At 43.4% G+C, this 15,888-nt stretch overlaps 1 protein-coding gene across 1 annotated transcript in view; it reads right to left on the bottom strand.

Annotated features, from left to right (window-relative positions):
- Nucleotides 1-575: 575 nt before the first annotated feature.
- The window catches only part of PLD5 (phospholipase D family member 5), a 352,020-nt gene continuing 336,707 nt past the window's right edge, over nucleotides 576-15,888 (bottom strand). Inside the window, exons 16-17 of the mRNA XM_032591872.1 lie at nucleotides 13,807-13,921; nucleotides 576-5,688 (exon numbers count right to left, since the gene is read on the bottom strand). Of these exons, the coding sequence (XP_032447763.1) occupies nucleotides 5,432-5,688; nucleotides 13,807-13,921 (372 nt within the window). The 3' untranslated portion in view covers nucleotides 576-5,431. The remainder of the gene's footprint in view (nucleotides 5,689-13,806; nucleotides 13,922-15,888) is intronic.

Genomic DNA, 15,888 nt, shown 5'->3' with positions numbered 1-15,888 from the left:
CAGAAGGAGCAGGTTTGATAGCCAGATTTTGTCCAAGGAGAATTTTTTCCTTACTAATTTTTCTATGAAGTAAAAATAAATCATCAATAATCTTCACCCTTCCTATGATTTAATTGGCTCCATGCACAATTGTCTCTTATTAGAATGTTAGGCAGATTTTTTTTAAGCATGCAATTTCAGGATTCAGAAACTGCTGATAAAATCAAATCATAATTGACTATTGCAGATTCATCAAGTTGGCTTTATTAAGCCTTTGTTAAACTCTCAAATGACAGCTTTAAAAAAGCATGCCTCTTCAGAATTTCTCTATCTACAAAAGGGGTACCACTGTGTACTTTCTTTCAGAGATAAGGCATCTCAAATCCAAGTTACTCTAGCAAATCAGCAACACTGCACTCTGTGTGGGTCTTGTGAAAGGAACTGTGGTAACCACTCCCAATGTGTTGGCGTGAGTAGGCCCTCAACTTCTGAGTGGCCACACAGGAAGAGAATTTGTACATTTGGAGGAGTTGGTTTGGATGGCTTTCAAGGAATCCTCCAGACCTGAGATTCAGTCTGGGTCTGGTGAGCAGACACCAGGTGTATTTGATTATGGGTAGAAGCTTGGAAGGAATAGAGTGTGGTGGGTGGGGAAGTACGTGAGACTTGTGTCCACACATATCTGTTCTGTCACAGGGAGAGAGTGTACACTCTGGAAGCTGAGGAGAAAAATAAATGCCTCATCTCACAGAAGGAAAAGACCATATAATATTTACTTATGAAAAAAATCGAGCATTTGGTTATATGAAAAGCTTGAGAATTTTAATGATTGCCCCCAAATTCAGCCCTTTATCACACCGATTTATTTAGGGATCTTAAGGTTAATAGTATAGATATGTCCAGGTACAACTTTGTCCTATTTACATAAAGAAACATTAAAAATCCAAGATATCCTTTGTAACAGAATCAGAAGTTTAGTAGTTGAACATAACAGAAGAAAATGCAGAATAGCCTACTAAGTCTCCCATTTCTTTCCAGCAAATTGCCAAAGGAAGTGGACATGGTCGGTGACCTTTTTTAGAACGCTGTAAGTACCAGACTGCTTGCTGATGGGTCAAAAATAAGAAAGTTTGGTTTTTACTACTTCAAGAAGCTTCTAAAGAATACCTATCTAGTCACCATAAAAGCAATATCTTCATAATTCAGCCACTGGTGAGAATTCTCTCAAACGAGAAAGGCAGACAATGAACTGGGGTTGACTTCGGGGCTATTAAAAATCCTCTGTCAATTTAAATCAATAAGGTAAAAATGATGAATAGCTATTTGGTTATCAGCATAAAAAAGAAAAAGAAAAAAAAAAAAGCTAAATCATAGCAAATGGAAAAATGCTGACTATGGGTTCATTTATCCACTCTACCTTAGGCCAAATGGACATTATATGAATCTCTCCTTCAAAAGGCTTACAATAAAGTGCACCAGTTCATTGAGAGTAAGTACAGAAATCCAAAGAATTGAACATTCGTCCACAATGTTTGGGGCTGTTCATTAGGGACTGAGTCTGAATAACCAATAGCAAAGTCTCTTTCATTGCAGAAGGTAACTGTTCCATCACAAGTGAAGGCAGCTTTTTACATCCCTTAAGTGTTGATGATAATGGGATGAATTCTGGACAGAGAAAGTCACACAAGTGATTATACATATGAAAAAAAGGCAGATTCTGGGGTAGAATTCCTGAGACAGACGGACCCTGGGTCTGATCTTATCGAGAAATTCTTATAGTCTTTTTATTTTGTTTTGTTTTTCCCTGGAATTTAGTTCAATAGAAGTTTCTAAAAACAAACAGAGAACTCAGAATGAATCAGTCACTAGAAAATAGCCACAGGCTGGTGGGAAATGGGCTTCTGTCAGTCCCAGGTTCAGCGAGGCACTTTGAACAAACCAGCAACTGCAGTGACAAAACACAGTTTTCTAAGGGCGAGATCAACCAACAATGTGATCACACCCGTCTCACCAAGAGCCACTTGAGAAGTGAGACAAACAATAAAACAGATACAGCCCCCATAGAAAAAGGTGCCCAGATCTCCACAGACACAGTGTTCACAGCTCTTTTGTTTCTTTTACTGGGTCTGCTTTGACTTTTAGATACTAGTTTCCATTCTATGTTCCACGAGACTTTGGAAGTCTGCCAACATCTCTTTACAAGGTCCTTTAAAGTGGGGACATTTTCAGTGTGCCTCGCTTCTGTCATTTTCAGGTACTTAAAGTGTGGCATTCACAGAGCATGGATATGATCCAGAAGATTCCACTTCCTCTCCGGTGGTTTGATAAGCTGTGATTCAGTTAGCGGATGCACCGGAGGCCAGTGACAGCACAGAGGAGGCCAATAGTGCTGATGTCTGACGGTGTGTGTCAATGACTTGGGGGTGGTCAGCACTGGGTGGCTTAGGAGGAGAGCAGGCTACATGAAAGCTGTTGACACTGACACGTGTTTTTGACTGGAAGACCCACGAGAAGTTCTTACTGGACCACGCAGTAAGCGTAAGTGTTCTCACAGAGTGAACCACTGTTTAAAATCAATGCTTGAGAATAAATAAGGCACTAGGTTGATGTAAGTGGCACAGGAATCTAAACTACGGTCTTGAATGGTGTTTGCATTCTTTTTCCCCTTTGGGAAATAACTCCTGGAATATTTATGGAGGAAAAGAAACTGGAGGCTAGGTTCCTCCTAATTTCTGGCAAGGACATCTGTCAGATTGTCTCGAATTAAAGTGGTTTTGTTCTGCTTTGCTTTTTCTCTTGGGAAATAACTAGTGGAGTGTCTGTTGGGGAGGGGGTGGGATAGAAGTTGTCTGTTTTGCACACAGAGTCGGAAAGAGAGGAAGGCCACTTTTAGGAGGGTAGATAAAGCATCCAAATGCAAAAGAAAGTCCTGCCAAATTAAATGTTCTGTTAGGAGACATGGGCCCATTTATGACACTCTCTGTTCAGGGGCTGTTTTCCTGGCGGCCTGGAGGCCAGTGCTGCCTCCTGAAGTCAGCGACCTGGCTGAGGGGGTAGACCGCTGGGCCAGGGAGGGCTCTGCTGCTGCTGGTGCTGGTGGCACAAAGTCCCGGGACACAGTTCCTGGTGCCACTGTATTGATGGGCTCAGAGGGAAATGGCAATGGTGGCCATTTTATAAAGGATGCCATTCTCTCCTATCACATGTGGAAGTGAGGGACAATGATAGGGGCCCCATTACGCCAAGCCAATGCTTGTCCCACAGCTGTGACACACACTCCGGGTGATACTTGAGAACTAACAAGGAGGCAGCGACACCTCTCCCCTTCGATGCCCTTTTCAAACCTAGCCCCGGTTGCTTTTCTTTGCCCAGAATGGAACTTGGTATGTTTGTCTCCATGCCTACTCTTTGCTCGTTCTTTTTTCTTCCTTTTTAAAATAATTTCCAAAGCCACCTTTATTTTACTGAGATGATTGGCAGGCTAGCCACCTACTCAAATAAGGACTGGGTATACGGTCAATATTTAGAATCTTATGGCCCGGCCATTATTGGTGAAGAATTTTGTTAAGAATTGTGCGCTCTCTCCCAGCTCTCTTCACTGACTGGCCAAATATTCAGTAAAGCCTATCTTGGGAGCAACAAGAAAAGAACTACGTGACCACTAGCTGACAAACAATGGCCCTTCCACAACCAATCAAACCCACTGGATGAGATTCATAGGTTCTTCCATGACTCTACCTGGTGAAGTAGAAAGCAAGTCTCTGGATACACAAAATAGTAAGAGATTGTTTTTCCCTGCTCTGAAAACACACGTACATGCCGGTCCTAAGGAACGATCCCCAGCACAATGTCTGGCTTCGTGTGGATGTTATTTATGCCGAAGTGACCCGACAAAATGCGCCATCAAAATGATGATGACAATCCTAATCTCCAGCGGGGTTTTCGAGTTACTGTGTTCACCCACATTTGCGGCTGGAGGCTATGGATTTGTTTTCCCTTGTAGGTTCTCTGGGAGAACCTGGTATGGATTATATCAGGATACCACAAAGATTATTTCAAGAAAAAGATTATACATCACAATGCTTAGCATTTATATAGGTTCTTTTGATTTCAAAACAAGTTATAAATATTTCCTACCGTGACAACATCCACGCGAGGTAGGTGAGTATTACTGTCCCTACGTTACCAATAGAAACACGAGGCCAAGGAGTGCAGGACTCTGTCCCAGGTCCTAGAGAGTCAGGAGCAAGCTTAAGACTGGCTTCCTGATGGCCACCTGCTCTGAGCTCCAAAGAGGCCATGCCTGTCTCTAGTGTGGCAACAGTCTCCATGAATATAGGGTTATATATTGTATAGATATAAAACAGCAACACACAACGACATTCTAGAACAATAATCCAATATTTTTGTTTCTTAGTAAAATATGTTAAGCACAGTATTTAAATTGCATTTCTCTGAAAAGCATTTGGTATATTAAATAGCTCTATAAAGCTTTGCTGGCATACCCTTAACAGCATAATGAATGATTCTGAAGAAATTAAAGTCCACAGATGCATAGAGATCTTTCCTTTATAATACCAGAAGCTAAACAAAAATGTGAAAAACTACTTTTATTCTCATAATGCAGACTTAATAGCTTGCTGGATATTAGCAGGCAGCTACATAATTTTTCTGAGCTTGAGAGAAAAGATACATATTGCTGGCTGTGGTTTTAAACTACCAATTTCAGGGGGAAATGTGGTTGAAAGGTGAAAATTAAAGACTGCCATCTCCATTTGGTATCCCCTCTGAGGAATCCCTACATTTCCAAAAGATGCCGTCAGACTCGGAACTCACTTCGAGGCGAAGACAGGGGCGCCGCTAATAAGACCATTTTCTGCCAGGAGAAAATGATACGAAATAAATGGAGTGGTATCAGAAGAAGACGAACAAGGAGGCGAAAGGGTGCTTTTCAAGAGCGCTGAGGCTGGCATGAGATGTCAGCTGTTCATGCTCAGACGACTGTACAGGTCTTGGAGACGGTTTACAGAGCGAATACTTGGCTCGATTGGTCTCTCGGCTGGGATGAAAGCCTCACTCACCTCGCTAAGAAGGGTGTGAAAGCGTTTACCTCATGCTAAGCTTCGTAAGAATGGAACAGGTAGGGCAGCAGAAAAAGGTCTAAAACTAGGAAGGAAGAGGCATCAAAGTCTTAAAATCTGTATGCAAACGTAAAAACTAACTTCCAAGCTGAAAGGACATTCTCTGTCAGGAGTCACAGGTACAAAAAATCCTACACTTAGTGTACACGCCGCTAAGATATTGTTAGATAAGATATTACATGGCGTTCGGAGAATATTTCTTTGTGAGTGTGCTTTTTTCCCTAAAAAAAAGACATATTAAATTGGTTTTCTCTCCTCAAGTCCTTTATATAGAAATAGGAAACACGAGCTGTCCCGGCAGTCCCTCCACATTATACGCTGGCGGGGTCCTTGGTGCTGGCACCGTACGTGGCACTTTTGTTTGAGGCGGGTTTGAGTCTGAACAGGCTGGAACAGTTAGGCTGTTTGGTCGGCTGCAAGGTCCTGGCGTAGGGCGAGTACCAGTCCCGCTCAAACACATCCTTAAGCTGCTTAATGATGCTCCTGTTGTTCCTCACATCTGCCTGGTTGATAACGAGGCCCGTGCCAGCGTTCTGGGTAAAATCGTTCCCTACCCAGTCAAAATTGCCTGCGAACAAACAAAGGAGACAGTGGCGCGGCGTTAAGATCACCGGGGAACATTCCGCATTTAATGAAACACACAACAGACTCTATTAAAAAAAAATAATGACAAGGAGACCGAATTGTGTTGACAGCTCAGAAAAAAAAAAAAAAACAAACTCCAAGAGGCCTTACATATGGCATATTAATATTTGCATATTATTTAGGCATTTTCTTCAGCTTTGCTCAACTTGAAACTCAAAACAAGGAATCTGCTGGGTTTTTTTTTGTAAATGTTATTTCTTATTGACATTCACAAGACACACTAAATACGGCAATATTGAAAATATATAGGAATACACTTAAAAAGCCTGTGAACAATTACTACCTTCTCAAAGAGACGACATCTAATCCACATGTACAAATGAGGGATTCTAATTACAGTGCCCAGAAGCTTGCATATTGAAGGAAAAGCTGAAGGCAGAGAAGGAGAACCCGTTCCTATCTGGATACACAAAGCCCTCCTTGCCTGGGCTGTAAATCATTTCCTGGGTCCAGGATCTGGCTCCTTGGCCCAGGCATGGAGGCAGCTGTGATGACGGTAGGCTCCCCAGCACGACTGTCTGGTGATACTTGGATTAGTTTGCTAGGTCTACTGTAACAAAGTTCCACAGATTTGGTGGCTTACATGACAGCAGTTTGTTGCCTAATAGTTCTGGAGGCTAAAAGTCCAAAACCAATGTGTTGACAGGGCTGGTTCCTTCTGAGGGCCCGGACGGAGAATCTGTTCCAGGCTGCTCCTCTGGGCTTCTACATGGCCAGTTTCTCCCCTGTGTGTCTTCACATTCTCTTCCCTCTGCGCATGTCTGTCTCTGTGTCCAAATGTCCCTTGTCTATGAGGGCACCAGTCAAATCAGATCAGGGCCCATTCCGATGACCCCATTCTAACTTGATTATTACCTCTGTAGAGATCCTGTCTCCAAATAAGGTCATATTCTGAGGTACTGGGACTTCCAACATATGGATTTGGGGAGGACACGGTTCAGCCCATAGCAGGTAGTAAGGCTGGAATCTGTCCAAGAAGGGACTAATTGTATCTACGTCACTCACATGTACTTCATCTTCTAGGCGAGAGTAGATAAAAGACAAGACGACCCCAGAGTGCCATATGAATCTCCTGTCTTGCCATCCATCGGGGAGAGGGTTCTAGCAGGAGAACAGTACCAATAAATGCACATTTACTGAGTGTCCAATGTCTACCAGGTACATGGGGCCATGTTATTTCTTCTGACCATTTCTTAGGGACCATGATATAAACCAGAATATGACAGTCCCTGACTTCAAGGGGTCCAGGAAGGAAGCACAATGATTATAATATAAAGAGATGTAGGTATACAATGCCACAAGGGTAAGAGAAAAAGAATTTCTAACTCTGGCTGGATGAGTCAGGAAAACCTTTTATTGAGGGTAAGCTTAAATTCTTTACTACACAAATGGCGACTGACGGATGTACAGAAACTCATTGCTTTGGAAATTAGAAAGCCACACCCCCAAAGGGATGTGGACAAAAATACGATCAGGATCTTGGAGCATGAGGTGGAAGAGTTAGGGATAAAGTCACGATATAGGGGCCTTAGAGAGGGAGAAGAGCTCTCCTTCATTAAGTGCCTAATATGAGCAAAGTGCTAGGCTTGGCATTTGTATCCATTATCTCAGAGTTGGTAGGATTTACGCCTACTCCACAGATGAGAAGCCTGAGGCTCAAAGAGGTGAACAGATTTTCCTGTCACGTGGCTAATCAATGATGGACCCAGATCTCCACAATCTATAATACAATAAATGAAGCAGTGCCCTCACTAACGAAGATTTAGCTGCGTCAAGACTGACAAAATGATTTCAGAAATTACCACCAGCCCGAGTCTGGTCTAAGCTCCCAAATCTGTGCTCCTCTCTGGTCCAGAGCTGTTTTCATAAAGAAAACTGAAGGCTTTTTAAGTGTAGAGCTTGATCTCCAGCCCCTCGGCAGCTCTTCAGCCATAGCTGCAGGGATATTTGCTGAATAAGACAGTAGGCATCCTTGACCCAAGGCCGGCCTGACAGCCATCTGTGGGGGAAGAAACATCCACAGAGAGCTGATAGGTGTTCCTTCGCGACGCCCATCCTGTGCGCCCCCTGCCGCTCTCTGGAGTCCCCACACGTATCAACTCCCTTTTCCATATGGCACCACAGGAGTCTGTTCCCCTGTCTCTCATGAGTTGATTCCTCAGGGCCTAATACCAGGTCCCTAAATCAAATATTATCAGCATAGAGAAAGAACTCTTCCTTCTCTTTTCTATCTCTGTCCTCCATCTCATACTGTCTCCCTGCCATACCCCCGAACACCACACCGATACTATTGATAGCTTCATGATAGACATAACTGTGGATGAATTTTTACTGTTATAAATTAGTGAACTGTCTGCCGAATGGTTCACAATGCTGAGTGGGAGTCTCTTTGCCAGTGGTGTGTTTCTGACCGCGTGCTCTCAGACACATGGCCACGCTCAGAGACTCTGTGCCAATGCTCAGCGCCAGCTAAATACAGGCTTGGACTTCTTAGACTGGAGATTAGTAGCTGCTGCAGGTTAAGAGTTATTTTGGAGCCCGCTGGCAGGCAGTGCCTTCTATCCATTCCATCAACGGAAGGACTTGTGGATAAGACCCTAAAGTCTCGTGCCTACAGCTGAGCGCCAGGAAGTGAATTCATTACATCAATACATTATCTCCAATATTCACTGCAATCCTATGAGGTGATAATACAAAGTCCATTGTGCTGACGAGGAAATTAAGGCGCAGAAAGGTTAGGTAATTTGCCCGAGACAGGAGTGAAAACGTACCAGAGCCGAGTTTCAAAGTCAGCTCTGACCCCACAGCCCACCCTTAACTTCTGTTCCATGTCACCTCCAAGCCTAAAGGCCAACTGTGCATTTTCCCTGGGGACTTCAGCATCAGCTGCTCAGCTGGAGCCTCGGACCACACTGAACTCCACTCATTTGTGGACCATGCTCTCTGAAGAGCACAGACGTGGAAATGTGAGGAGAGGGGAAGACAAGGTGGGGGAGAAGTGACAAGATTTTGGAGGCTTATTCTGTGAGATTCAGCTTTTCCCTTCAGCACAGTGATGGAGCCAAGATCCTGCACCTTTGATCCTCCAAAGCTTTACTGGGGTTCTTCTCACAACTGCAGCCTGAGGCAGCTTTCCCAAGGTCTACAGAGGACGTCCCCCACCAGTGTGACCATTTCCCACCTTTCACTTCCTCATGGTTTGGCTAAACTTCAGAATCATGGATGTGCTCCAATATTTTCTGGGACACTGTTGCACCCAGGCCTGAGACTGCCATTTCCGCTTCCAGAATGCAGGAGAACTGTAGTGCCATCCCCAGGTATAGACGAGGGTATAGATAAGCGTTTAGACAAGCTCACTGGGAAGGCGTATGGGCCTTCAGCAAGATTTCTGACTGCCTTCACCTAACATACCACTCCATCAGCCCTCAAACAATTCAGACCAACTTCTGGACAAATTTGCCAAACTAGACTCAAATATCGTCTACAGAATTCAAGGGTAGAGAGAGGACACCATTTGGGGAATCTTCTCAAAGTCCTGCAAAGATTTAATGAGCTATAATTCCACGCAAGGATTAGTGTGGGTTTTTCGTAATTTCGCATTCTCAGCAGGTGTCTGAGTGACGACTTAAGAGATTTCCAGAACATGCAGATAATTATTTAAATTATCAATGAATTTTCTCTCCGGATGCTCTTTAAATATTTTTATACAATAACTATGCTTTGCTCTAGGGAATTAATGTTTTGCTAAAATGCTGTGTGTAAAATGAACTCATTTAAAATTGAATTATAATAGAGCTCCAGAAATAGACCCACGTAAATAAGTCAGCTGATCCTGAGAGAGGAGCAAAGGCAATCAAGGGAGCAAAACTCGCCTTTTCAACAAATGGCGTTAGAATAACTGGACATGGGCGTGCAGAAAGTGAATTCTAGACACTGACCCTTTCACAAAAATTAACTCAACATGGGTCACAGACCTAAATGTAAAATGCAAAATTATGAAACTCCTGGAAGATAACGAATAAGAAAATCTAGATGAATTTGGGTTGAGTGATGAGTTTTTAGATATGACACTGAAGGCACGATCCAGGAAAGAAATCATTGATAAGCTGAACTTCATTTCAAGTTAAGATGTTTACTCTGTGAAAGACACCGTCAAGAGAATGAAGAGATAACGCACAGGTTGGGAGAAAATATTTGCAAAAGATGCATCTGATAAAAGATTGTTATAATTATACAAAGAACTCTTAATACAGGTTCTTATAAGAAAGAAAATGAAAAATAAGAAAATGAAAAATAAGAAAAAGAAGAAAATGAAAAAAAGAAAGAACATGAAATAAGAAATAAGAAAGAAAATGAAAAATATGATTAAAAAATGGGCCAACGACCTCACCAAAGAAGATACTCAGATGACAAGGTAAGCATATAAAGAGATGCTCCACATCATATTATGAAGGAAATGCAAACTAAAAGCAATCATTAGCTACACTACACACGTATCAGAAGGGCCCACATCTGGAACTTGGACAACACGAAACGCTGGTAAGAATGTGGACCGATAGGAACTCTCGCTCACCGCTGCTGGGAACTGACGACTGTAGCGCCACTTTGGGAGACCGGAAAGCTCACCGCTGCTGGGAACTCAAAATGGCAGAGCCACTGGGGGAGACAGGCAGTTTCTCGCAACACTAAACATAATCTTACCATACAATCCTGCAATCACGCTCCTTGGTATTACCCAACAGGGTTGAACACATGTCCACACAAAACCTACGTGTGGATGTTTACAGCAGCTTTATTCATAATTGCCAAAATCTGGAAGCAGCCAAGATGTCCTGAAGGTGAATGGGTGGGTGAGTGGATCAAAGAACGGTGTGCTAAAAAAAATAAGCTATCGAGCCATTAAAAGATACAGAGGAAGCTTGGGGCACCTGGGTGGCTCTGTCAGTTAAGTGTCTGACTTCGGCTCAGCTCATGATCTCATGGTTCGTGGGTTCCAGCCCCACGTGGGGCTCCGTACTGACAGTGGGAAGCCTGCTTGGGATTCTCTCTCTCTCCCTCGTTCTGCCCCTGCCTGACTCAAGCTTTCTGTCTCTAAAAATAAATAAATAAACTTAAAAAAATTACAGAGGAAGCTTAAATGCATGTTACTAAGTAGAAGAAGCCAATCTGAAAAGGCTACATACTATGATTTTAACTACATGATATTTTGGAGAAGCTGAAACTCTGAAGACTGTAAAAAGATCAGTGGTTGTCAGGAGTTACGGGGAGGGAAGGATGAGTAGGTGGAGCACAGAGAATTCTTGGGACAGTGAAGCTACTCTATATATTACACATTTGTCAGGACCCATAGGATGAATGGCATCAAGAGAGAACCCTAATGTCAACAATGGACGTTGGGTGATGCTGATGTGTTAACGTAGGTCCGACGTATAATGCATGTTATAAACACATGTACCACTTTGGTGGGGGATGTTGATAATGGGGCAGGCTGTGTGTATGTGTTGTGGGGGGCAGAAGGATGTGAGAATTCTGTACTTTCTGCTCGATTTTGCTGTGAACCTAACTGCTCTAAATAATGAAAGTCTACTTTAAAAATGTAATATATGGAGGAAGGTACCTGGGTGGCTCAGTAGGTTGAGCATCTTGACGTTGGCTTAGCTCCTGATCTCGCAGTTCATGGGATGGAGCCCTGTGTTGAGGATTCTCTCTTCCTCTTAAGGCCCTCTCTCTTCCTCTCCCTTTGCCCCTCTCCCCTGCTTGCATGCACACTCTCTCTCTCAAACAAACAAACAAACAAAAATGTATTCTATGGGAAGAAGAAGAGAGAGCCAGAAATCCATATTTACTAAGGATTTAGACAGATGTGAGACAGTGTTTGGAGGTTTTCATATATTATCTCATTTAATCCTTCTATCACCACCAAAGGGTAGATGCTATTATCCCTATTTTATAGATAAGAAAACAGAGGCACACAGAGGCTCAGAGAGATCACGTGACTTTCCATCATCTTCCAGCTTCCAGTGCCAGTGATTGAATTCAAACAGAAGTTTTTGTGACTCCAAAACATGTAATTCATTAAAAGAACTTTAGGACACAGGTACCACATAACTGCTCCAAGTACACATGGCACTTTAAGTACACCCCACAGGTAAAATATCCAGATCTGAGTTCCTAATCCAACTGTGCCTGAAACCTGATCCATCCCTGTATTTTCCAATTATTGAGCCCGAAACTCCCAGTTTTGATGAAATGATTTTGAGTTCGTTTTTGTCACTTGCTTAAAAAGAAGCTGATTCATTCTACCCTCCATAAGCTGATGAACATGAGAAAATCCAAACTATTACATCTTAAGCCACTGAGAGGAACAGCATGAATAAAGTAACATTCTCATATCCTAAAACAGCTTGAATAATAGACATTTAAAAAAATTCCAGTCCTCTCTTCTCCTAATGTGGACACATAACTATTCGAAATGGAAAAAGAACACCTTTCTAGAAGGCAGGATGGAGTAACTAACTGTCCAGTGGCTGATGGCAGTGTCTTCCTCTGGTTCCAGGGTGGGGGTGGGGCTCTGGGTGCCGCGGATCCTAGAACTCGCTCTTCTTCACATCTGCGTGTTTAAGTCAATTCCTGTCTTACGGTCCTCATTTCTAAACTGTAGGTGATAAAGGCCACCCTCCCTATCAGCAAATGAGATAGGGGCGCCTGGGTGGCTCAGTTGGTTAAGCATCTGACCTTGGCTCAGGTCAGGATCTCACAGTTGGTGAGTTGGAGCCCCGTGCCGGGCTCTGTGCTGATAGCTGAGCCCGCTTCAGATTCTCCTGTTCCCCTCTTTCTCTGCCCCTCCCCTGCTTGTTCCTTCTCTTCCAAAAATAAATAAACACTAAAAAAAAAAAAAAAAAGCAAATGAGATAAAGTGGTTTACAAAGCACAAAGGGCATATTCCACTCACTCAGTGAATGGGGGAACACCCATATTCCATATTCTTTCATTCCACACACGTTTTTCTTTTCTATTTGGAGACTGTCACTTCATCTTTACAGTAATAGCCACGCTGCTGTTTTGTGATTTATGTACCTTCTTTTATAGATAACAATTTCCACTCTGCAGTTGATGGTACCAATTAAGGGGTTACCCTGGACTCACCCACACTGTAGGAAAGGAGAACAGATCCGACACACGAGTAAACAATTCCACCAGGAGGTATGATTTCTGCATCTGGGTTGTGAAATTACCTTACAAATAAAAACTAGGGTGCCTGGGGGGTTTAGTCGGTTAAGCGTCCAACTCTTGATTTCAGCTCAGTTCTCACAGTTCGTGGAGTCAAGCCCTGTGCACATGAGGAGGTGCACTGACAGCACAGAGGCTGCTTGGGGTTCTCTCTCTCTCCCTCTCTCTACCCCTCCCCTGCTCGTGCTCTCATCCTCTCTCTCTCAAAATAAATAAATAAACATTTTATAAATAAAAATAAAAAATACACGAATCAGGTATTATCTGTGTGCCAGCGGTTTTAAATGTGCAAGGCGCTTTGCAGATATCATTCCACTGAAATTTCACGGAATGAGGTAGAAACGATTATTAGCCCCATTTTACAGATGAGAAAACTGAGGTGTAGACAGCTTAAGTAAATTCTCCAGGGTTAGACATTTATAAAGTGGCAGAGGTGGGACTGCTGCCCAAGAAGTGCTCATGTTGGCGCTGAGCGGCCACCACGTCTGCTGCTGCAACTCACGACAGGTTGTCTGTGGTAGGTGGGTGGGAAGGGACCCCTGTGCTCATTCGACCACCAGGACTCACTTTTGATGAGCCATTTGCCTCCTCACCTATCGAATGAGGCAAGGAGACCAAAGAATTTCCGAAAACACTTACAAAGAACATCTTCTGTGGTGTCCTCGTGCTTGAACCAAGCCCTAGAGGAGATGTTCAGTTCAAGAGCTCTTGGCCCTCACCCTCCTGTTTCCTCCAGGGCCCCATGGGGTACGGAAGAGCACAGTCGGACCGCCACTGACCCGCACTGTCCCCTGAGGAGGCTGACACCTACCAATGTAAGCTGCGCCGTCTGTCACCATGTACTTGTTGCGATTTAACTTAGGAAAGGCGTGATCTTTTTGTTCTTTTGTAGCACAAACATTCTCTCTCTCCAGATCAAAAAACTTCTGTAAGACACAAAAATAAACCCATTCATAAAGCAGGTGAATCGACAACATTTTTGGCTTTGTGCAAGAGCACAAGAGCGTGTCTTATCCAAACAGCCGCAGCAGACCTCATACTGGGTTATTAAAGCCACAATCTTGTTTCTTCATATAGAGGAAGCTATTTTTGTTCTCAAGCCTATATGGGCAACAAGAGAGAAAATTAGCGTGCTCAACTAGGTCTATAATGAACGCTTTGAAGCTGCAAAATGAACACAAAATTCATTCTTTCACCAGGGCGAGGGCCAGACGTTGGTTTAATTCTCATTGTCATATTCATCAGGGTGCAGTAGCATCTGAAGTCGGCCTCAGGGCGCTTTCTGTCATGCACACCGATGAGCTGAATGAATATTCCTCTGTGTTGCATACATTATAAGAAGCAGCAGGCTCGTGGCAATGACTAGCTGATTAAGCTGGGGATTTGCAAAGGTCAAAAGAGATTTTTGCCAAAGGAACAAATATTTTCCATCTAAACACCTAGGTCTACAAGCTCTTTTAATAAGCAAGTCAAAAAAAAAAAAATCACTTCAACCCGGGAATCCTGAATTTCAACTTTAATGTGACCCGAAAAGCACCTGAGGCCCGGGATGTGGGGGCTGACAGTGGGGGTAGGCGGGCTGGTGCCTCTGGAATCTGCTGGAACTGGTAGCTGCTTAGATGAGGACTGAACTGTGACAGAGCTCACAGAATACACACCATCAAAGGTGAGGTCTCAAATCTCCACACCGGAAAAGGCTGAGCATTTTCAGCACTGTGTGTGGAATCTTCCTGGATTGAATGTCTTACGGCTGTGGGATCATGCGTGTTTGAAGGAAAGAGGCAGAGAGAAAAATGAGATGCTACCTAGAAATGGAGACATCATTTAGTTTGAAAACTGTAACTGTCTGGGGCTCCTGGGCGGCTCAGTCCGTTAAGCACCTGACTCTTGGTTTCAGCTCAGGTCATGATCTCACTGTTTGTGAGTTTGAACCTCGCATCGGGCTCTGCAACTGTCAGTGTGGAGCCTGCTTGGGATTCTCTCTCTCTCCCTCTCTCTGCCCCTCTCACTCTATCAAAGTAACTAAACTAAACTGAACTAAAGGGAACAAAACGAAAACCGTAAGTGTTCCAGTTTGGCTTGGGGAAACAATGAGGGTTGGTCTTCCCCTTCGCCCAAGGGTGAGAAGGGAGTGATAAACTGGATGATCACCAAGGTCCCCTGCAGCCCTTGAAAATTCTATTCTGATTTTCTGCAGATTCCTTGAGATCAATGGTTCTACTCCCCAAGAACTGTCAGTTGCACATCACAGAGGACAGTGCTACCTGGGGCCACATTACCATGATGATAGGTAATGCTGCATCAGTTCCCTTTCTTCCCAGTTCCTGTCTCCTGCAAAATCTGTGTCATTTGGAGGGTCACATATAGCCACGTTTTGTGGACTCTTCCCATGGACTTGATTACCTGTGAATGCTCTTAAGTCATAGTTATATATCTGTGAGGTCCTGTGATACCCACCTGTCATTCAGTAAGAGCAGTCACCCTGCTCAGACATTCTATCACAACACATGTCCACACACTCTACTGCCTCCTTTTGAGGAAAATATTATTGTGGAATCACAATGGATGTAAAAAAGAACAAAATATACATCCTAATTTAAGTTGGGGATGTCATCACTGCTTGAGGCTCTACGGAGAACCCATTTGCTCTAGAAAGCTGAAGATGCCCAAAAGAGGGAGACAGCTTTATCTGGGAGACTAAAGTGGCAGCAGAAATCATACTGTATTCACTGACATACTACTAAACACCTAATATGCTGTAGGTGACAGCAAAGACTTTTCAAAAGTGATTTACTTTTTAAATGTTTTTCAAAGTTTATTTAGAGAGAGAGAGAGAGAGAGACAGAGAGAGAGGCAGTGAGACAGGGAGAGAGAGAATCCCAAGCAGATTCCA

Source organism: Lynx canadensis, chromosome F1 (assembly GCF_007474595.2).
Source record: "Lynx canadensis isolate LIC74 chromosome F1, mLynCan4.pri.v2, whole genome shotgun sequence".
Lineage (NCBI taxonomy): Eukaryota > Metazoa > Chordata > Mammalia > Carnivora > Felidae > Lynx > Lynx canadensis.
This window is presented reverse-complemented; position numbering and strand designations above follow the sequence as displayed.